This window comes from Microplitis demolitor, chromosome 9 (assembly GCF_026212275.2).
Source record: "Microplitis demolitor isolate Queensland-Clemson2020A chromosome 9, iyMicDemo2.1a, whole genome shotgun sequence".
Lineage (NCBI taxonomy): Eukaryota > Metazoa > Arthropoda > Insecta > Hymenoptera > Braconidae > Microplitis > Microplitis demolitor.
The window spans coordinates 14,097,104-14,122,110 of record NC_068553.1 but is presented as its reverse complement, the minus strand read 5'-3'; the positions used below and the strand labels follow the sequence as shown (position 1 = coordinate 14,122,110).

Below are 25,007 nucleotides of genomic sequence, written 5' to 3'. Positions count from 1 at the left end.
TCAAAAAATTTCTTTATCAACTTTGACTTAAGGGGAAAAGCTGGTCTGAGATTAAAAAAAAAGAGTATATTTTTGTAATTTTTTTTTTTCACAGTACCTTCTTTATTAAAAATCTTAAAATTTGTGAAATTATTAAGAATCATTTCAAGAATATTCTGCTAAATTTTCATAAAAAAATATTGAAAAATAAGCCAGTGGTAGTGGGGAGAGACGAGTCATCTCAAAAAAAGTCTCCATGCGGTAGGTAGGATAACTCATGACTGCCTCACCTGAAATCAAAAAACCAAAAAGATTTCTTTAGTACATAAGTTTATCTTGGATTTGAACGAAGGAATAAACAAAATATTTATTTTTGAATTTTTGGTAAAGGTGCAATCAAAAAATTCTAATTTTTGCAAAAATTGCTCCTTGCGTTTAATTAAAAAATAAGTAGTTGTTGAAAAAAAAAAATACTTCGTTCAAATCTACGATAAACTTATGTACTAAAGAAATTTTTTAGGTTTTTTGATTTCAGATGAAGCAGTCATGAGTTATTCTGTCTACGGCATGGAGACTTTTTTTTAAGGTGACTCGTCTCTCCCCACTATCACTGGCTTATTTTTCAATATTTTTTAATGAAAATTTAGCAGAATGTTTGTGAAATGATGTTTACTAATGTCACAAATTTTTGAAATTTTAATAAAGAAGGTAATCTGAAAAAAAAATTCCCAAAAATATGCTCATTTTTTTTTAATCTCAGACCAGCTTCCCCCCCTTTAATATAATATTTTCAAAGCTCATATTAAATTTTTTCATTTATTTTTAAAATCAAATAAGGGCTAAACTAATGAAGATACGAAAAAAAATAATTGTATAAATTTTTATAGGTCATTAACTTCTCTATGAATGTCCTTATCAATTTTTCCATAAGTCCAATAATTAAGGAGCTATGAACTTTAAAAGTTGATATGGAATTTAAAAAATATTTTTGTAAAAGAATTTAAAGATTATCTTTAGAATGGCTCTTTAAATAAAATATAAAACTTTTTTTCGGTTAATTAATGTAAAAAAAAAAAGGTTGAAAAATAACAATTGACCACATACAAGGACTCAGTAATATTTTTATTTATTTTATTTATTATTTTTTAATATTGCGGCTGGAATTGTGAATTTTTGCTGTTCGCGGATGAAAACAAGACACTGTGGTTTACCGCTGGTGGATGAAGAACGCAGCATCCCACAGATGGACAGAATGCACTAAAGTACAAACCTATACCACGATAAAGCACTCTCAACTCTCAGATCCCAGACTTAACTCTGACGACTGAGGAATAAGAAGGCAACTTGTTCACCCCAAAGCCTATTGAATAGTTTACGGCTTTTAAATAAGCGACCCTCGTTCCCAAACAATTTTCTCGTCCCGCAGATTGCTCGTAAATAAAGATAATCTATTCGACCCGGAAGATAAAAAAAATCAACGTCCATGTTAAAAAACAAAATAAAATTCATTTTTTTTATCTTCATATCATAAAAAACTCAGATAGTGAAATAAGTCCGCACTTTACATTAAATAACAGTTTGTATATATACATTATACTGGCCTACAGATGAGAGTTACCTTCACACTACCATATTACCCCTTATTTTATTTTTTACAAACTTACTCTATTCTTTGTAGAATAGAAAGGGAATAAAATTTAACGTTCCTCCAGTTATTTTTCATTTTTTAAAAAGTTCATTGCTTGAATTTTACGAGGCAAAAATTATAAAATTGCACTTTGCGCAGTGAAGAAAACGATTCTCGACTAAAACTAAAAGCGTTACTCCTTTTAAGTCATAAGAAAATACGTTTCTCACTATAGGTTTACTCTTCGTCACGGCATTAATCGTAATCTCATTTTATATTATTTAAGAAATTTTATCTACAGAATATCCTGAGTTTTAGAAATTAATTTGGTTTTAATAACAATTAAATTGTCACTCAAAATTAAATTACAAAAAAGAGTTCTTATAATTTGAATGTCAGCAGATTTCTACGTTGCCAGTCGCTAAAATGAAAATTATTTTATTTTTATTAATGAGAATATGACTGTATAGTAGTGAGATCGAGTTCATTATGAATATCAATAAGGGTCGTAGGCAAGAGGGGTATGAAAAGTAAAGAAGAAGTGAGTCAATTGGTTAAGTATTTTGAGAATTATTTATAATTTGCCTGATAAGATACACGGAATTAAATTTAGCAACTTTTACTTAAAAATATGAGTTAAAATTATTAAATTCATGTTGTAATCTTAAAACGCTATTGAAATTTCGTAACTTTTACTTTCTTGAGAATTTAATTTTTAGTTGTATTTAGTAATTTTTATCATTTAGATATGGAATTATATATATAAACTGCATTAGTAAATTTTACTATCCCGTTTAGTAAATTTTACTATATTAGAATGGAAATAAATAAAATAAAAATTTTATTAGTTTTTCAACTTTTTATTATTATTGTTATTCTTTTGGATTATTATCATTGTTATGATTATTATTTATGCCATCTGTATTGGTGTTGGGTCAATTTTTATTTTTAAAAAATCACGTTTTAACCGAGATTCGAACCCTGATCTCCCGCGCGCGTCCTTTCTTGTGTCTGATGGTCTGATGTCTCATTTGCACGAAGCTTTCTAAACTATTGTTATACATATTCGTATAAGATATCCCCACTAACTTTTAATTTTTTTTCTACGCGGAAATAAAATTATGGGAATGGTTCCTATAATTTTGTGAAATTTCATCCTATACCAGTTTAGGAAGGACGACCATAAATTATTGGAGCAGTTCCTATGATTATAGGAATGTTACCCATAATTTTAGGAATAGTTCCTATAATTATGGAAATGATACCCATACCTCTAAGAGAATGGTTCCGATAATTATAGGAATGGTTCCTATAATATTATAGTAACGGTTCCCATAATAGTATAGGAACCATTCCTATAATATTATGGGAATCGTTCCCATACTATTATGAAAATATTAATTCAAAGAAAAGTGTGAAAATTACTTCTACACGGAAAGAAAATTATAGGAAGTATTCCTATGTATTGTAGGAATGGTTCCCATATAATTAAGGGAATGGTTTCCATATAATTATGGGAATGGTTCCCATAATGGTATAGGGGTGGTTCTTATAGTATATAGGAACCATTTCTATAATAGTATGGGTACAATTCCTATACCATTATCAGAACCATTCCCATAATACATAGGAATACTTACTATAATTTTCTTTCCGTGTATACGATTAATAAAGAATACGAATGAATTAGTAATAAAAGTAATAATATAGCAATTTTTCAGATAAGCACATAGTATCAATTACTGTTTTGTAATTTTTACTGTGCATTTAGTAATAAACAGTAAAAGTAATGCACTTATTGATTTGTATTAGAATTTCTTACTAAAATATATTAAATATTAAACTATTTTAAAGACTCGGTTTCTCCGTGTAGAAATTTCACTTTATTTTCATCCTGTCGAGTAGTATATTTTACAATGTGCGTAGGGAAAATTTACATACTTACCACATGTCCTCACAGTATCAAACATTCAGGTAATTTTTACTAAAAATTTCTCTGTGTGTAAGAAAATTTTTGTCTTTAATTCATAATGCAAACTATTTCTTGCGTCAATAAATTTTTTATTTCTGTGCATGAAAATAAAAATTATAAAATTAATAGAAATATTTTTTATTCAAATAAACTCTCATCATCGAATGAAAATATTAATGATTTATAAATAAATTTCACTGATTAATGGAAACATAGTAAATTAAAAATTTAAATTCAAAAATTTATGTTTATTATTCCACGGAATGCATATTTAATTTTGCTGCAGCATACCATCACATAATTTAAAATATGTAACCCACGATAAATGGATTTTTCCTACGGCTAGTTTCTAATGAGTCGACACAATAAAAAAATTAACAATTATCGGACGCACTATCAGTTTGAATTAATCGAGATATTTTTTTTTCGTAAAATTATTAGATGCGATATTTAAAATATCTATTAAATATTTAATATGCATATTAAATTACAATGACCTTTAACATAAACTCATCGACTACTCTTTAACTCTACTACATTATATTACATTACATGTTACATTAGAGCTCGGAGGATGCTCGCGCGTGCGTTCTTATACTTGTTGAGTGCATGTTAATCGTTCGCGTACATATTTATTTATTATCATAATCATCATCATCATATTTATCGTTTATATTAAACTTTTTTATAATTAACAGAACCGTTTGTGTTAATTTTAATAACTTTTATTAATTTAATTAAATATTGTTATTATAATTTTTCGTTAACTCTAGTGAATATTTAATCATGTTTCATAATTGATGATTAGTTTTATTTTTTTTATCAATTTTTCAAGCTAATGATTTTTTTTCATTTAAGTGACATTGGAAATGGTAAATAATTAATAGATGTCGGACATTATATTTCTGTTTCATCTCTGCCGCGTTCTGAGATAGTAATGAAAGAATTTCATTATCACATTTTCGCTTTATTGACGTCGGCGCTTATCAACTCATTAGTCGTTACTCGAGCTACTTAAATATTTTTTTTTTTCGTTATAATTATTAAATCTTAAATTAAAATTTAAAAATATACTTTTAAGTTTAATAAAGATGTCAAATTGTTTAGATGAGCGAGTTTATTTTGTATTTTTTATTTTTTTCAAGAAAATGTACTAAAGACCACTTACGAGTTGGTAATTATATGATAGCGTATATCAGTAAATGATATAATTTCACCAGTTTAAAATTACTTTAATTTATTTTATGGAATATATAATAATGCACTGACATTTATTAGTTTGTTAAATTTACTAATTAGGCTGAAGATTTTTTTTTTTTTTTTCATGAATTATTTATTCATAATCGATTGGTTTCAGATATTGAATTTTTTTTTTTTTTTTCATTTCTGAGAGTAAAAGAAGTTAATGTTCATATTGTTAATTAGGTGAGCACAAAATTATGAAATTTTCAATTTTGAATTCTGACTAATTTGGAGAGAATTATGTATATAATCGATCATTTTTCAAACAAAAATTGTGGTTAAACTAATTAAATTATGACAAAAATTATAAATAACAATTCTGTAAAAAGTTAAATTTTGAAAAAATAATAATTTTTAAAATTGTAAATAATTGTAAGCATTGAAAATAAATTTTGCCTAGCAAGAAAAAAGCAACTCAACTTTAAATTATGATTTCATTTTAAGATGTGAAAACAGATTTAGTTTTGACTTGCTTTCGATTTAGTTGTTGTACTTAGTACCGATTTACTCCAATCAAGTCAAATAAGTCATGTTGTCTTGGAGTTGACTTAGTCATTTGTCAAATCCAAGTCAACATGACTTAATTTTGACTTAGTTGACTTTAATTTTTAAGTTAAAGAACTTATATTGAAGTTAAAAAAGTAAGTGTAGCCAAAATCAAGTTAACTAAGTCAAAATCTAGTGAATTAAATAAAAAGTATGTCAAATACTTGAAAAAAGTCAAAATCAAGTTATTTTTTTGACCCGGGGTGTGCCAATCCTAATAACTTCCAGCAGATTCTGACTCATAGGACTCGAAAACGTTATTATTTATAAATTTTTGAGCTCGTCAAGTTTACAAAATGCCTCGAATAGTAAAAGATCATTTCACTGAAAAAAAGTAATTTTTTTCCACCGATAATTTTGGAACTCATTGACCGATTTGCCTTTGCAGCAGTCTCAAAGACATTTTGAAGCTTAGCTTTGATTTTATTTTGAGGCAAATCGGTCGAGTAGTTTACGTTTTGCAACAAAATACTAAAAAAAAAATTTTTTTGATTTTTATTTTTCAAATAACAGGATACTATAGTATACTCGGCCGATCGACGTCTAAATCTAATTAACTTTAAGTCGTTATGAGCCTTTTTGATTGCCGCAATGAACGTTTAAATCAGTTGATTAGTTCCAAAGTGTATCGAGCAACAAAAAATAGTTTATACCCACACACATGCAGACGTTCATCTTAATATAGTCAGAATAGCTTCCTAGGCTATTGTTAGTAGTTGTATGTAGTTGCTCCCTATAAAGATAAAAAAAACAAAAAAATTTCCTCTTTATTAATTAACTATTGCAGAATACGTTAAAAATAGTTAAAAAGTGTTCTGACGAATGATTTTAAAAATATTTTATCAAGAAACACAGAAAACTCACAAAAATATACACGCGCCATGATGAAAAATAATCTATTCGAGTGACTCAGATGGGTGCGGCAACGTTGCAAGAAATAAAACGCGCGAACTTTTAAAATTAAAAACATTACTGATTATTCCTGCAGATGCATATTATATTTTATGACAATTTTTTATTTTATTTTTAAATTTGTAATTGCGGTAATCTGAAAAAATTAAATAAATAATTTTTAACATACTAATACAAAATATTACACATAATAAGAAGTAAAATAATTTTGAGTTTGTAAAAATAATTTCTATCACTCATTTTTAAATTTTTTATAAATTTTCTAACTTAAATAATAATTAAATAAAATATTTTTTACTCTTGGTAATAAATAAAATTCAACTGAACACTTTCCAGCTAGATCAAAGTGAACAGCTGTTCGAAGCGACGTTGTCAGATCTACGTTATGAAAAAAAATACTTGAGTCAAAAGTATTTTATTTTTTATTTATATTAATTAAATTAATGAATTAATCCGTTCGAAAATAATAATAAGTACAGTCTAAATTTAGATAATGAATTTATATAATTACATTTTCAATTTTTGAGAAAAAAAAATTTAGATTTTATTTTGAGTTATGGGGTACTATCCGAACAGCCTTAAATCCGAACTCACACGATCTATCACTCGAAGTTTTTGAAAAAATCACTCCACATACCGAGTAAATAGAGAGTTTGTTTTTTCAGCAGAGTGATCTGGATTTTATTTAAATCTTCATTCACTCCAACTCGGAGTTTTAATATTAAAATAAACTCCACTTCGGGTAAATTTTACTCCAAAGGGATGAAATAAATACAATTACGAAAATTATTTTTATATCAAAAGTTTTAAAATTGGCGCATTACCTAGGCTGATCATCTTACCTCACTCTTGTCTATGAAACATAACTAAGTATTTAATAAAAAATTTATTTTACATACTATTTAAAAATGTTTTATTTTACTCCGGTGCATAAAAATAAAATTTGGCTTTTTTGACGTTTAAATTTTATTTGATTCTTAGATTTTTTATTATTTTCGTCCTTTTTACCTCAGTCTCTATGAAAAATTTTCGACTACAGAAAACTATATATATGTGTGTGTGTGAATAAACTACATTTCATTCACACAAAACATATTCACGTCAATTACACGTAGGATTAAAAAGATTCTTTACCTTCAAAATCCTTTTCTTTAACCTCCATAAGACTCACGCTTATACAATCCATCACTGCATATCCAAGTAATCCCTTCATATCCAAGTATCCCTTTTACAATGCTGCATTGACCCCACCAACACTATTTCCATACAAACAAAATATTTCTCCCTCTCCCCACCCAAATACTTTCACCCCCGCAAAATAATTTTTGTTTAAAAAAAAAAAAAAAAAAAAATTGAATCTTGATTCAAAGATTTGATTTAATCCTTTAGCTGAGGCATCATATGTTGAATGCGCAATAAACCAAAAAACAGATGTTATCTATCAGAAGTGTATTATCATGCGATCTTATCACGCACGTCTCGGCGGCAAAGGGATAAATCATGTTGGAATCGGACGACGGGATGTCTTTAATTACTACTCTTGAGGAAAAATATGAAGACGTAATACATGTTGTAGGCTATGTTGTAGTATAGTGCAGTGTAGTGCAGTAGATATATACATTTATACATATATATACAGTATAATAAGTCTGTGATCTCCCGCCGGGGGTAAAGATGAAGAGGGATGCTTTAATGCTGCTTGGAACCACGTCGTAAATTATTTACTCTCTAGACTTAAAAGCAGTACCTCACTTATTTTGTAAGCAATACAGGCTTGAGCTTTATACTAGACTCAGTATAATATATAAGTAGAGTTAAGTATTTGTAGTTACACTTGTATTGAGTAAAAGTACAGTAGTTGTTGCGTCTTACAAACTTTGTACTGATGGAGTAGAGAGAAGACCGTCATAATTTAATCTCTTTTCTTTTGTACTCAGACTTCACAGGCCGTTAGGTTTATAGATTTCTGTCCATTGATAAATTAAAATTTAGGGCATGTCAACTTATTCTCAGTCATTCATTTTTTTTTTTTGACATTAAATTAATATCTTTATAAAATATTTTTATATTTATAATTAATTTAAAATAATATTTGTTAGAAAATTTAATTTCTGTGATAACTTTTTTTTAAAATTTTTGTTTAAAGTTGGAAAAAATTATTGAAACCAAATTCGAATTTTTAAATATTTATTTTTGAAATTTTGATTGAAAATTCCAATTAAATAAATTAAATTTTTTACTTCCTTAATAAATATATTTAAAATATTTTTTTTTTAATTATAGTCAAATACTGATATTAATTTTTACACAGAAAAAAATAATTTCTTGGCGCAAAAAATATTTTGTATTATTAATTGAAAACAAAAATTTTTCTTGGCTCAAGAATTTTTTTCTTGTTCCAAGATAATTTTTTCTCACCCCAAGAAAATTTTTGTTTTCACTTTATATTACAAAAAATTTCTTGGGTCAAGTAAAACTTTTCTTAGAGAACAAGATAAAATTTTTTGCGCCAAGAAATCCTTTTTTTCTGTGTAGCGCTAATTCAAATTTTTTATTTAAATAGTTTCAGAGATTAATTTTTTAAATGAAAAATTTCTTACAATAAAAAGAAATTTTAAAAACAAAACTTGACAATATTTTCTTCAAATTTTTGCAATTTGAGTCCTAAAATTTTCTACTTTAAATACTTTCAAAAGTATTAACTTTCAAAGTTTACCTTGACGTAATATCTAAATGGCAATAATATTTTTCATGTCACCTTAAAACTTTCAGGTCATAGGTCATAAATAAAACCCGTCCTTCAAACTTGTCTTTACCTCAACTAGAATCCTAAAATATTATTCCAATTTAAAAAATTTCTCCAGCCGTCTCCACCCAATTACCAAAAACCATCAGCCAAGTTAACAAGTCACTATTTCCACGTGCTTAATCCCTTACCCACGTCAAATTTATCCAACGATCAAGAGTATTAATAATCAATAGATCGATATCCCCATCGTTACCGAGCAACAAAACCACAGGTCCAATAGATCAAATCAGTCATCCCGCTTCCAAACCAGTGACCTTCTCCTTTCTTAATCTTTAAAAAAAATGATAACTCCAAAAAATGATCTCCAATGATTCCAAGCCAGTATGCTTACACTCATGAATAATTAAGTAAAGCACACAAAGTACCTTTTTCCCCCGTCACCCGTAACTCTTAATATTTATTCAACGTTTACGCTCACCTTCTATTCTCCTACCTCAGTAAGTTTGTACCCAGACAGCACCACGGCGGCCTCCTTGCCATGTGACTGATACCCCTTCTACTACAGGTTGACTTAACCATGGGCCTGCCTACCTGCCGCCCGTTGCCCCGCTTCCATTACGACGCGGACTCTCGCGGCAGGTGCACCAACACCAACTGCCACACTCTTATATTCACCTGTGTCCACTCGTAAAACCTCAGTCCGATAATCTTCTTCTTGCTATTTTTATTATTTTTTATTATTACTCTATTATAAATAGTGTTAAATAATCGATAAATAAATTATTAATCAATAATTGATAATAATAATAATAATAAATTTAATCATTTTTATAAAATAATTCAAGTGATTTGTGACTGACATTTGTGGTGACATTTGATATTTTAAATGTGGATTTAAATAATAATTTAATTAAAAAGAGAATATTTAATTTTTTGTCACGTTTCAGTGATGAGTATTTTCTGAGTATGATGACAGAGTGTGCCTTATCACTGTACTTGAGCTGGTAAAACTGAGTCAACTTGGATTATATCGTGAACAGTACAGGTTTATCTGTCGCTTGGAACTCGCCGCTATTTATTATTATTATTATTATTGTTATACCTTGAAAAAATATATATATAATTTTTTAGCTGTGCGGATACTGTAGGTGGTGTTGAGACGGTACCATTGTGCGGCACACGTGTGCTGATAAGAGTTTTGTGATTAGAAACTTGAACTCGAGAATTTTATTTTAAAAATATATATACAGATGTATATATAAATGTTGTTTTTATTTTTACTTAATGTGGGATTTTAGTTGATAGGGTGAGTGAGTGGTTATTTGGTTATCGCATGAGGGTGATTTGCTAATTGACAAACTGGACATATTGACTACTGCTAGACGACCGACGGAGTGGAGATGTCCGAGGGTCGTTGAGAGAATGAGGGAATTGGACACCGAAAGTCCTGTCGTTTGGCCGGCTTGGTGTTATACTGGTATGTTTTTTTTTTAGATTATTATTTTATCGAAATTTGGATAAAACGCCTGGGGTTAAGATATTTTTTTAGGCTTTAAATTTTGCAAATTTTTTTTTTTTAAATTATTAGGGTGCGCAGGTATTATTTTTGACATGACCTGAAGTTAGCAGACATCTGATAATTTTTGGATTTTTTTTAAGTCGATAAATTATAAATAAAATATTTTTAAAAATTACCCCTATAGTTTTTTTAATTTTCTACATGTGCATATTTTTAGTTTTCTTTTTTTTTGTAATTTGTTGAAAAAAAAATAAATCCGAAAATAGTTTGTTGTCAATTAATTTCAGGATCATAATTTTGACGGGAATATATCTTAGAATTTTTTTCTTAAAAATTTTAGGTGAGAAGTTTCGGAATTATTTTGGGTAAAAAAAAATTGACTGGTTATTATTATAAAGTTGAAAGTTTAAAAAATTGAATTGTCAATAAGTAGGGTGACAGTACCAAGTATTGATCGAGCTCCAATTAATGACTGGGTATTTAAAATCTCTTGAAAATTTTTGAATTGTAAAATTTAATTCATGAAAAATTTACATCTTACAGAGGCATATTTTTCGTGAATTAAATTCCACTATTTAAAAAATATTACGAGTTTTCAAGTACTTAGTCATCAATTGGAGCTCGGTTAATATTTAGTACTGTAACCCTACTCGAAAAATTTTTTGACATGATTCTATGATTATCTTTTGATTATCTATGATTTTTATTAAAGTATTCGAAAATTATACATATGATGAAAATTACTTTCGGGTGTGAAAAAGTTCGCGGTCGTGGCGGTTTTTTAGTCTAAAGATTTTTTTAATTTAATTTCACTTAAAATTTTTGTTTTAAATTTTGTGTGATATTTTACAATTAACATATATTTGATACAAATTAAATTTCAAAGAAAAAACTTTTATTTAATAAAAAAAAAAATACAATAAATTAATTTCGCGGTTTTTAATGAAAAATTTATTTTTTATTTTTTACTCTTAATTTTTAATTAAAATGTTTTTTTAGTTGTTGCTTACAAATTATTTAATTAATTTTTCGAAAAAAGAAAATATCTGCTTAGTTAAAAAATTACAAAGCAATGAATCGAAAAAAAATTAAGTTACTCTTGAAAAAAAAAAAAAGCTTTTTTTAAGCTATAACTTTTTAATTTTTTTACAATAATCCGATTGGTCGACTCGGTGTAAAAAAAAAAACAGTTAAAAAACCTAGAAGAATTGTTATTAAGAAAAATAGATGAGCGTCTATCGTAAAATAACCGAAAGATATTTTTTAATTACAAAAAAATATGAATTAAAAAGATACAGTAGTAATATATGAATATATATATAGATATATTTAAGAATGATACAGGGAGATTCTGGAACGAATTATCATGATAATAATTAATCTTAAAGAAAGATAATAGCATCACGCGCTGTTTTATGCTGTATAGTGATGACGACTGCCGTTGTCTTCCGGACGTGTGTCTAATTGCAATAACGTTGCCTTATACCCGCTATGCTACTGTCACTAATGTCATCGTAAGCGTGACTTGCCTTCTTTTAAAATCTCTCTTCAATTTCAATTAATTAATTTTATAAAAAAAAAATAAAAATAAAAAAAAACAATAAATAAATTAATATAAATATTTTCCGAAGAAGTCAAAAATAAAATAATAAAATAAAACGCGTAAGTTTGTGATGACAAACGACAGACTGACAATCATATTACGTTAATTGTATTCATACTGAGTTGTACCCCCATAAATTACGCCCAGTCACTTGAGTTAATTGGTGCGTTATTGTTAGTGACGTTGAATGAAACCCATAGCCACACCGATTCATCAAACGCTCTCAACAAGACCCTCAACGAGGCCCTTAAATCTTTATTATTTGTCATGTAAACATTTTTAAATCCCTCAACTAATATTTGTTTATTTATGTATTTAATTACATACTTTTTTTAAAATTAATTATCTATTTTATTTTTATCTTAAGTATCTTTTCATTTATAAATGATATCAAAAATTGTTATTCAAAATTGTTTATTAATTAACTTTATCAAAAAAAAATAAAAATTGAAATTCAGAGGTGATTAAATTTATTTAGTATATTTATTGACTTTCTGCGCTAAAATTAATATCTGAAGATTAAGTTTTGACAACCAAAAAAATTTTGACATATTACACAGTTAGAAATTTTGTGTATTTTTGTTATAAAATTTTTTGTGTTGATTTTCAACACAGAAATCTGTTAATTAAACATAAACTATTGTGTTATTTTACTTTAACAGATTTTTTATGTTAAATGAGTAGAAAACCTCGAATGTAACACATTTCTTTACGGAAAAAAAATGAACTATATATATATATATTGAAAATGACAAGTAATATAATGATAAAGTGATCGATAAATATTATCATTTTAAATAGTAATTTTTTCATTTATAATTAAAACATGAATAATTACAGTATAAGTATGACAATTTATTGTCTATGCAAGAAAAATTACTATTTGAACTTTAAAAATCGTAACGGATACTTGAAAAATTGACAATATATTATAAAATTTATCATTTGGAATGTTAAAATTCCCCATATTGACATCCAGGTCCTGGATTATAATTTACAGCATTAATTTTTAAAGTTCATTTTTTTCCTTGTTGTTATTCGAAAATTAACACAACGTTTGTGCTGTTTAGCTAAACACTCCCGCGCGTTTTTTCATTACTATAACCAAGCAAAGCATTGTAGCAGCATTATCTGTGGGGAAACATGGATTATAATTGAATATTATCGTAGATAACTTTAATATTTTTATGATCAGGTTCAATGGATTTTTTATTCTCATTTTATGGAAGGGTTATTCATAGCTCCGTATTTAGAAAAATCACCGAAAATCGAAGTAATTATTTGCTAAATTGACATAAGTTGTACTAAGGTTAGATCAGTATACTTGAGTTTATTAGGTTGTGTGCTTATATTTTTTAGTTAATTTTAACATGAAAAGTCTGTTAAATTTACATAAATTTTTTGTTAAAATAAGAGATTTTATGTGCGATTATTTAACATAAAATTTGTGTTAAAGATCAACACAAACGCAATGTGTTGAATTTAACACAAAATTTTTGTGTACTACAATTTTTAGTACTTTTCTATTAAAAAATCATAAACAAATTAATTTCCTCTAAAAATTAATTATTGAACCCATTAAAATCATAATTTATGTTTTGAATTTACATTTAATAAATTTCAGCAGAAATTCAATTAATTTAAAACAAAAATTTTCTTCTACAAATCAAAAAATGTCTAAAATATTTTTTAAAATGAACTTACTAAATTTTTCCTCAATTTTTAAAAAAATGAAAAAGTAAAAATTCTATGTCCCAGAAATATTTTGAATGTATATTAGAATAATTTGAATTATTAAAAATAATTTGCGAAATATTGCTATTAACTGAAACATTCAAGAAAGCTGCCAATTAAATAAATTTCTCAGATTGATCTCAAACATTTCTATTAGAAAATTTGGATTCAAATCGGCTCGCACGCGATACTCGGATCTATAATACAGGTGTCATTTGAGTATAGTGATTTGCGGATAGAAAAAATATATATATATACATGCATACATATATTTAATGCTTTGCGTCAAGCAAGTATGTGTAAACAACATTGTATATATAAAGGATACGGCGGAAAAGAAAATATTATAAATAAGGTACAGGTGACAATGATTAGCAAACACCAAGCGAGTTACAAACGAGTGACAGGAAATTCCGGCGATCGTCACGGCATCACTCGGCCCCGTCACGGTTGTGTAATATGACGATAATAATCGACAAGGAATTCCCCGGATCAACGATTGTCCTATCCATACACATACACACAGACACTTATTTATAAATATATGTGTACATATACATTACATATTAATTTAGTATTAATTTGACCTCTAAAAGGCCTTCGAAATATTTTTAAATACCGTTCATTTGTTTATTTTATTAAAATTCTGTAACAACTTTTTATATTCTTGTTAATTTATTTAGTGGTATGACATTTTAAAATTATTTCATTGACATTTCGACAACCTTTTCAAGTTATCTCAAGACAAACCAATCATTTTAATTCTGTATAATAATTAAATAATTTTATTTATTAAAAAAGTAATTCCTGTAGATTCGTTTCTATCAGAGTTAAGCTTAGGAGTTTAATAATTATTATTATTTTTTTAAAAAATCAATCTTAATGTCAATGCAATTTGTCATGTTGAGTGTTTAAATATTGACGGTTTAAAAATAATAATAAAAAAAATAAAAAAAACAGTGGATGCCGATCCCAGGCGTGATGACCCCGACGGTACTGAGATAGAATATCAATAAGCCTGGCGAGCAGGTATATGTACATGTATAGATATATATGTATTTATACTTCTAACATTCTTTGGGTATTAAAAAAAAGTATTTTATAAAATTGGTTATCAAATTAAATTTATTATTTTATATTTTTATTTTAACTTTTGGGTTTAATGCTGTTTAATGGGTTTTTTCGTGTTAAAAATTATTCTGACAATTTTTTCTGAATAGATAATTCAAATTTTTTATATCTCACTATAATGTCTTTATAGAAAAATAAATTAATAAATATAACTGTAGATTTATTTAAATTTTTTAATTTATTCTGCATTGGGAATCTTTAAAATTTATTTATCGAGGAACAAGTGAATTTTTTTTCGTTGAATTATAGGAGTTAGTTAAGTAATTGATAGAACATTTGAGCAAAATCGAGAAGTTTAAAAAAATGAAAAATAAATTTTTTACTCCAATAGACTTAAATACAAATTTATGTAGCCTGGGTTCAAATGATCGCATATTGTAATCAAGAATTTTGATTTTTTAATTTGAAATAATTTTTATAAAAATCTCTTGCTATATAGGTACTGAAACTGCTGAACAAATAAATTCAAAATTTTTTATTTAAATTTTGCAACAAAAAAAACTCGAAAAACCACCTGACCCTGCTGGTCAACCATGAAATTTCCCGCTCAGAGCTCGAAAACATTATTGTTAATATACTTTTGAGCTCTTCAAGCTCAACAATAGTAATGTCGCACATTCTATTGCGAAAATTCAAATAATAAACCAAAATAATGAAAAATCTTTGTTGTTTTTTAATTTAAATCTGTAATATCATTGGATATAATAAACCGATTTTGACGTTAAAATGGCATCTCACGCATTTTTCTAACTTCTAACATTGGAAAAAATTAACAACATTGAAACATTGAAACATTTGATGAATAACATTGTGAATTATTCCGAATATATAAAGTAAATCGTTATTTTTTGTATTTGTAATCACCAATATCTTTTAAAATAATGAATCGATTTTGACGTTCTTTGCGACATTCGCAAAGCAGTTTTTAAATTACTTACATTTAAATAAACACCGTTATCAATTAGTTCAACACTAGAGTTATTAGAAAAAAACACTTTTTCGCAATTCTTTCGAGAACAGTTTCCCTTGAACGAATGAATCGATTTTGATGGTTGGGGTGGCTTTCGACGTGGCTTATAAAATTTTAGAGCTGATTAGATTTTAGAATTAATCCGAGTACATGACAAGTTATCCAAAAAAATAGTTTTGAAAAAATTTTATTTTTGAAATAGCTCCGAACGTACCGTACTAATTATGCTCAACTTTTCACAAATCGTTGGCATTAATGAGTCTTTTCGATTGCGATCTCAAAAAGCCAGATTGATTCATCCGTTCAAAAGTTATAGAATATTTACATACATATGTACGTACATAATCCCTTTTTTCTGACAAAATTATTGAAATTAATGTAAGAAATGTTTAAACGTAATTTTAACTCAGGGTCGCTCTTTATTTTTGTTTTTAAATTGACAAAAAAAAAAAAAAAAAAAAAAAAAAAAAAAAACAATTAAGTCAATTTTGCCGATTGACAGATTTTAAAAGTCGGCATCTCAAGTTTTAAAACAGATTTTTTTTAATGTTCTGCCCGATTAATTATTCATTACTAAGCTCAATAGTTAAGTAGAATTGAAATTTTTTTGACATCCACGATCAAAACAAAAATCGCAGTATATAAAAATTTCGAAATAACTTACAAACATATATTTTAATTTAGATCTCGACGTAAAATTTTTTCCAATAATAAGCCTGAATCTGAGTACATATATAGAAATAAAACGATTTCTTTCCAGTGGGTCTGGAGTCATATAAAAGAGCCAATATATATATATACATATAATACAAGCTTGGACTCCAGAAGACTAGCAGAAAGACCGTAAAGACGTCTTAGTCTCAGTGGCGGGATAAAACGTCGGTTTTATGTGAAGGCGTTATATACCCACAAAGCGAAGATTCTCTCGGCGATAGAGACATGTTTTCAAGTATTATCCGGTCGTGGACAGGTACGGGCTCTTTAGAGTGGCGTTACGATCCCAACCTTCTCTCTTAATCACATCCTATATATATATATAAATATACATGTATACAAAAGTGCACTATAACGCTGGTGCAGCATTGGACCGCGCCCGGTCCAATAATAAACCCATGACCGGTGTATATAAACACACATATACCATACGAACTTCCCACATATAAATAAATAAATATATATGTTGTAAAAATCTTTAGCCTTTTTGGTGCACGAGCAAGCAAGTTGTTGTAGTTTTTAGCCGAGTTTTACGATCCTCTGGTCTCCAAGTCGAGGATAGAGCCCTCAAGTTGCTACCGATCTCCTTATCCTCGCGTTCTTGTGTACTCAGTCTCTGGAATATCCAGCAGGTATATTAAGTGAAGTGGAATACTTCTTAGCTCGAGATACGTGACGTTTATGAGCCAGAAACGGTACCGTAAAAGTACATCCACGCACACAGCACACCAACACTCACTCACGCATCCTTTCCCTTCATGGCATTAAATATTTTTATTTTGTCATTTTATCGTGCTTCTGATGTTCGGATATATTTTTTGTCACAAGCTATCTGCTGGACATTCGCTGGTATCTTAAAGTGGGCGGACACTCTGTATTAAGTATAAGACAAGCACACGCATCGCGAGATCTCATCTGAACCGTCGCTTCATCATTGCCGACCGATCCCGACCGAAATTCCCAAGACCGATCAACCGTGGATTTATAATGATACCCAAGCTTTTTCATTGGTGTGAAATATGTGACATCCAATCCTGTATGTTTAATATTCGATATCCATTTTTTGCTGTAATTATTAAACTCTAAAAAAATTATACATGCTCTTGTTAGTCTGTACTTATTAATTTAAAAAAAAGTATTTATAAGTTTTTTTTGTCAAGAATTTGAAAATATTTCTTAACTTAATTAATTAAAGTACTGTAATTAAAGGGTAATTATATTTTTTTTTACTTACTGGGATTAAAACTTCATACTCAAGTCCGTTAATTTAATAATTTTTAATTTTAATTGGATTGATCATATATTTTTGTAAATGAACTATAAAAATGTTTTATACCTGAAGAATATAAAACAGATCACTAAAGATAAAAAAGTTTTTTTTTTACCTGTAATTAAATTAAAAAACTGTTGTTTTATTGTTTTATCGCTGCGAGATGTCAGGGCTAAAATTTTCTCATATAAACTGAGTCAGCAAATTTTTTTGAGAGAAAACTAGTTAGTGTTTTTTAAAGTGCAGTTTAGAACTCATTGCCCTCGAAATTTTCAATTTTTATCAATAATTATTTTCATGAAAAGATTGAAGATTTTCTTTTGGTATCGTCGAAAGATTAATTTAATTTTCTTCGTTCTATTTAAAGTGTAAAATTGAAAACTAGATTTATGATCGGCTTAAGGTACCTAAAGATCGGAACGTTTTTCGCGGAATCCAAATAAAGAAATGACATTAATAGTAAAAAATCAACTGGATCTAGATTTCTGAAATGTTTAGAATGCCAGCCGAAAATTGCAGTTCACTCCCAACTACCCCTTAAGTAACCTTTAAGCAGTCAAATTAGATAATTTTTTTTCATTATCGTTGCTCGAAAAACGTTCCGATCGTCAGGTACATATCGGCTCGTTGATATTTGTTGAAAAAAAATTCACGAAATTTCTTACTCATATGAGACATTTGTAAAATTTTTTATTTCGTACCGCCGATTTTTTAGAATTTTTATATTTATTTTAAACCATCGAATTAAAGAAAATCGGTCTATCGGTTGACCTTGCGGGCCAGCTCCAATACTTCCCTAGTTTTCGAGCTTCTTGAGCTCAAAACATTGTTGTGAATACATTTTCGAAGTTCCCGAATTTTTCGAAAATCGTCGATTTTCTTAGCGGGAAATTAAAAAATCTTCAAACAACTGATAAACTTTCGGATTCAATGACTAAAAATATACGAAAACAATCTCCTATAATTTTTTTCATACGTTTTTCGACGAAAAATCTCGTTCTCATTTTTGTTACCAAAGTTCCAATAAAAATATTGCAATTTAAAATTTTTGAAACTTAAATTCCGTAAGCTTCGAACTTTACTCAACTGAAATTTAACAATCTATTTCACAAATATATAAAGATATATCTCAATAAATAAAAAATATGCGGTGATGTCACGTCATATTTTTGTAACAATTAAAATGTTTTTATTGGAATTAAAATAAAATAACTAAATAATGCGAAAAAATAAAAATAATCAAGACCATAATCGGTAAATCTCGAAAAAAAAAAATATCTTTTGAAAGCTTAACGAATTTAAAAGGATAAAAGGATTTGCAGGACGGTATTTTTTTTGCTCATTCTATAGCTTGAAAAGCAGCTTCATAGACATAAAAAAAGACGTAGGTTAGAATAAAAGGAAGATGGTTTGTAAAGTAATCCGGCGCGTAACTTGACCTGCATACCAGGGTCGGGTCGTAGCCTGCTGTTTTTATCTGCCCATAATTCAGGATTCATCCGCTTACACGCGTACTTTTCTGCATTACTTCGTTGTCTGCTAATGACATTTAAAAATACAAAAAAAATAACCAATAAATTTTTCTCCCTTTTTTTTTTTCTTTCTAAATAATTTCCGGAAGACGTTGATGTAATTTATAAGAAGGCGGCGTTAGATTCAACGAAGCGAGACGGAATCGACGCCAGTCGTGCTAAAATCGACTCATCGGCGATGATACTAGTCGATCGATAACCAACGATCGGAACCGGTTGTCGATCGCGATCTTAACCCAACTATCAGCAATTTGTGTTTACGCTGTACGCGTACGAGTCATTGAGCTGATAGTTGATGAAGAAAATTAACGACATAAAAATAAATATTTAACAAGAGTATGTAAAAAAAATAAATAATAATAAAATTAATGTACAAACAGATTTAATACTTGGGACGATGGTATATTAAGAGACTCGTTAAATTCGACGATCGATCTTTAAGTTGCAATTCGCGAGTTATCGTGAGCAGAAAAACGTATAAATTTAAATGGAATGGGAAACTGAGCAAAGTAAAAACAAGTTAACGAGTTCGTTGGCACGTCGCCTACGCGTTTTCTCCCGTTTTACTATAAAAACTTTCATTACCTCTGTCATTAAGACACTCGTGTATTTAATCCGTCGTGACATCTAAGGTTTTTTAATACCAATAAAATAAAAATTCACGGAAAAAAAAATAATTAAGTGCTCTAACGTTGATAGGCAATATATCATTAAATATTTGTGATAAGCACATGTTGTTTATGATCCTTGGAACAGGATTTTAATTTCCTACAATTTTTATTCCTGTAAAAAATACTCTAAAGTCAATTGGTTACAAGTAACTGCAATTTGAGGGGGGTCAGGGTGTCGCACTTTTGAAAAACTGATTTTTTTTGTCTGCTCTTATAGTTAAACATTTGAGGAATATAATCTCAAAATTTCAAGTCAATCAGAGCAATTCTTGCTTCACCTTCCCTTAAGTTGAAAAAAAAATTTTTTTTCACCTTTTTCTTCTAAAACTTTAAACACGTTTTTCTCGAAACGACTTTTTCAAAGTCAGTGATCACTGTCATTTGAAAACTGTCATTTGAGTTTGAAATTTTTTTTACATTGAGGGGGTTTTCCACCCCTAAAATGGCGGAATTTTTCGTGAAAAATAGCACTTCTTACTTTACATGATCACAAAAAGTGTAGAAATGAAGAAAGAAAATTATCAGAGATCGTTAGGGGAGGATTTGATGGTACTTTACTAAATGTTAAGGGTACTCGACCAGATCATTTTTAGCTGAGATACAGTGATCACCGAAAATAGTGTTTTTTCAAAAACGTTTTTGGGAAAGCTTTTTCACCCGATTATTTGTGGATATTTTCGCGTAAAAATTTTAGGGAATATTCTTGGAATGACACCTAACAATGTACAAAAGGTTTAAATCAATTTACTCGATTCATATAGCTGAAGAAAATTCCCAAAAAAAGTGTTTTTTTCACGTTCAGACCTTGATCCCCCCTTAAACATCAGTTTGATCTATTTATTTTTCTAATTCCTGAATTGATTCTAGAGTTTTAACAGCTGTATCCTTAAGTTATTGGTTTTAACAAATTTTTTAGAGACAAATACGATCTATTAATGAAAAATCTTGAATTAAAACTAAATTAAATAATTAAGTATTGAAAGCAAAAAAACCAAATGTTGAAATAAAAAATTATTTTATCGTAATTATAAAAAAAAATTGATAAAAGAAAATAGTAAACAATTATTTTGATTATTATTATTACCGGGAGCTTCTTGAGGATTCGATCCCTGCGCGATAATAACGCGAAGATGAGTGTGCAGAAGCCAGGGAGGCTGAGGAGTCAGTAGGAGGGCGTAAGTACACGGGTGCTGATCTTTCATCTTTTTTATTTTTATTATTATTATATTTTTTTTTAATTCCTAATTTCGTTCTCCGTAACCCGCGTTTGCCAGACACGTCCTATAAAAATTTATCTCTTTCATCTCCGTTCTTCTCCTTCTGATTCTCATTCTTGTTCGTTTTCTACAACTTAATTTTTTTTTTTATTGTTCGTGTTGCTGTTGTATATAAGAAATAAAAGCCCGCGGGGTTGAACCGTGAGGTGGTGGCCCCAGGGCGTCGGGTCACCCAGATTTCAATCTAGATATTGCATTCCACGGTTAATTAGTACAGCAACCCGAGTTGCAACTTCCATCATCGTATAACTATAAAATAATAAAAAATATTACTTATGTATATTACTTTTAAATTTAGTTAATGGATTTTTTAATTTCAAACTTTTAATTTGTTTGAGAGGTAGAGAGTATAGAGTTTGAATCTAGATGAAGGCTGGATATTATATATTATACGGAATAGGAAAATAGTGATGGAGAAATCGAGATGTGTGATAAGGAATCGACATGAGGAAATGACAATTTGATGGAGGTGAGATGCTGGGGATTGAAAGTTTGGTGTTTAATACTGTGGTTTGTGGATTGTGGATTGTGGATTGCCGATTGTGGTATTTATAAGTACGTTTGTATGTACGAATGGTTAAAAATTTAAATCGTATTGCCGAGCCATAAATTGTCGATTGGTCGTGGCTCGCGGGAGACACGAATCATGTCATGACTGTCATGAGGAAATCTCGATTCGTCGCGTCGCGTCGTTCGCTCTGCATCTGTCTCGAACAGAGGGATAACTGGTGCTTTCTTTTTCACTGCCGTCATGCCATGGCGCGCGAAAGGTGTCTCGCTGTATTTTGCACCGCGATTTTATCCATTGGTGTACCATGCATCACTCTTATTTTGATTTTCTTTCTCGGGTTTCTCTATTGAACTTTAATCTTTTACTATAATGTAGATCATGTTACATTCAAGGATTTTAAATATTCAATTTAAATATATAGTACTTGATAAATAATTTTTATTAAAATAATTATAAATACCTGAAATAAATGCTATAAATCATAATTTTTTATTAAATTTATTGATTTATAATTTTTTATAAAAATTATAGGAATTATAATTTTTAATTAAAGTAATTGATAATAATTATTGATAAATGTTTTAATTAATAATTTGTAATAAATATAATGGGAAAATTTTTTAATAAAAAATTAAGGATTTTACTAAATTTAGATATTTACCATTTATCCTCATAGTATCATATTTTATGGGTAATTTTTACTAAAAATTTCTCTGTGTGTACAGTTAAAAATTTTGTGCGTATTTGTGTTAAAAAATTAGTTGGTTAAATTTTTATTGTTGATTTTAAACATAGAAATCTGTTAATTAAACATTAACCGTTTGTGTTATTTTACTTTAACAGATTTTTTATGTTACATGATCAGAAAGTCTTGACACATTTCTAATTTGAAAATTAACACAAAATTTGTGTTGTTCAACTAAACATTCCCGCGAGTTTCTTCATTACTATAACCGATCAATGCATTGTAGCAGCATTGTCTGCAAGGAGACTTGGATTATAATTGAATATTATCGTAGATAACTTCAATATTTTTATGATCAGGTTCAATGGTTTTTTTTATTTTTATTTTACGGGAGAATAATGCATGGCTTTGTTTTTCAGAAGAATCACTGAAAATTGAACTAATTGTGTGCCAAATTAACATAAGTTGTATACTTAGGGTAGATCAGTATACTTGAGTTTATTAGATTATGTGCTTATATTTATTAGTTAATTTTAACACGAAAAGTCTGTTGAATTCATGCAGGAAATTTTTAACTGTGTATACTGAAAATTATGAAGTATATTATTTATTAACATTTCAATTAAATAAAGAATATAAAGAATATATACATGATCCATAAAAAAAATTATAATTAAACTGTATAAGCAGTAACAGCAATGTTATTGCGTACATTTCATGAACTTCCGTCACTCAAGTTTTAAAGTGACCCTAAGGTCAAATTTCTAAATCAATAGTTAATCAATAATTATTGATAATAATTTTTCGAAAAAATCATAATTAATGGTTCTTATTAAAAATTATCGATAAATAATTTAAATAAATATCCAAATTAAAAAAATTTCTTAATAAAATTTGATGAATAGTAATTATTAATAATGAGTAAAAAAAAAGTAAAAATTGCGTGTTAAAATTGTAAAGACACTGGAATTAAAGAAATAAAATATAAGTTGAGTTAAAATAGCGTCAGAAGTCAGAAGGATATAGAATAAGAAAAATATAAAGAATAAGAATAAGTAGTAACAGCAGGAGCAAAAGCAGCATCAGGAGTAGCAGCAGTAACACGAATGAAACGGTTGCAGGAGCAATCTCCGGGACAATTAGCCCAGCGTTCGTGACGAGTCCCTCCTTCTCTTTCTTCTTCCTCAATCTTCTCTGTCTTTAACTTGTTCGACATCTCAAAACATCCTTTTCCACAAACCTCTGTCCAGATATATATACTTATATATAATACTTACTATACCTTTCAGTGAGTTCTTGACTATTCACTTCCAACTCCAACTTTAAACGTCCAAGTCTTAACTATTTTCTCAATAGTAGCAAACAACGACCGCGAACTGCTCTTAGTTTACCTGACGTTTATACCTAATGACCGAGGCAGGTGCTTCGTGCACTATTCTCAGCTACACTTTGAATGCAAACCAACGGATCTTTCCTCATTCACGACGTGGCCACCCGAACGCTCGATGACGTTTTAGAATTTACCCCAACACAAAAATGTCTTTTTTTTTTTTTATTTCCGTAAATCTTTTCATTATTTTTTCATTAATTCTCACACCTTCAAATACTTTACAATAAAAAAAAATTCATTTATTAACTTTTCAAATAAAATAATAATAATATCATGTTAGCAAATATTTTTATAAAATTGTTGATGTAAGACGGCTGCTTAAATTTTCGGTGTTATTGAAAGCCAAGAAAAACATTACGAAAGAAAAATATCGTGGCATGATAATAAGTTTAACGAACTTGAAAGAAGTTTCTTTCATGTATATATATTCAAATATATATAACATATGTTATGAATGAATTTTTTTTTTTTTTTCGATGAATAATAATAATAAATCATGAGTGATTTTTTTGAGTACGGTCAGATACTTGAAAGCATACAATTGTTATTCAATTTTTTGAATTTTTAATAAAAATATTTATATTTTTTTAACGATTAAAAAAAATATTAAAATCAATACTAATTATTACGGAGTAAAGGAGTCTCAAAAATATTTTAATATTTAATATAATTAAGTAAGAAATACTAATGCAAATCGATGAGTGCATCACTTTTACGATTTATTACTAAATGTATAGTAAAAATGACAAAACAGTAATTTATACTATGTTTATCTGAAAAATTGCTATATTATTGCTTTTATTACTAATTTATTTCTATTCTTTATTAATCGAACAGCAAATTTTATAAAGAAAATATTAAATTATTACTAAACGTTTAGTACTACATTTGACAATACGATTCAACGACTTTTACTCTCTAAAAATATAAAAATTACCTAAAAATATGCATTGAATACCCTACAGTATACAAA

The 25,007-nt window shown here is 28.2% G+C and overlaps 1 protein-coding gene and 1 long non-coding RNA gene across 3 annotated transcripts in view; one reads left to right on the top strand and one right to left on the bottom strand.

The window, feature by feature from the left end:
* Nucleotides 1-5,480: 5,480 nt before the first annotated feature.
* Nucleotides 5,481-9,555, bottom strand: LOC103574373 (uncharacterized). Of its 2 annotated transcripts, none has more exons than XR_008404190.1 (3): nucleotides 9,506-9,555; nucleotides 6,231-6,414; nucleotides 5,481-6,099 (listed from the first exon to the last, which is right to left on the bottom strand). It is a non-coding gene; the product is annotated as an uncharacterized LOC103574373 (long non-coding RNA). The 2 variants fall into 2 exon arrangements; XR_549236.3 differs by lacking the exon at nucleotides 9,506-9,555 and adding an exon at nucleotides 7,413-7,556.
* Nucleotides 9,556-9,662: 107 nt separating this feature from the next.
* The window catches only part of LOC103574371 (uncharacterized), an 83,276-nt gene continuing 67,931 nt past the window's right edge, over nucleotides 9,663-25,007 (top strand). Inside the window, exon 1 of the mRNA XM_053741755.1 lies at nucleotides 9,663-10,504. Coding sequence (XP_053597730.1) covers nucleotides 10,450-10,504 — 55 coding nt within the window. The 5' untranslated portion in view covers nucleotides 9,663-10,449. The remainder of the gene's footprint in view (nucleotides 10,505-25,007) is intronic.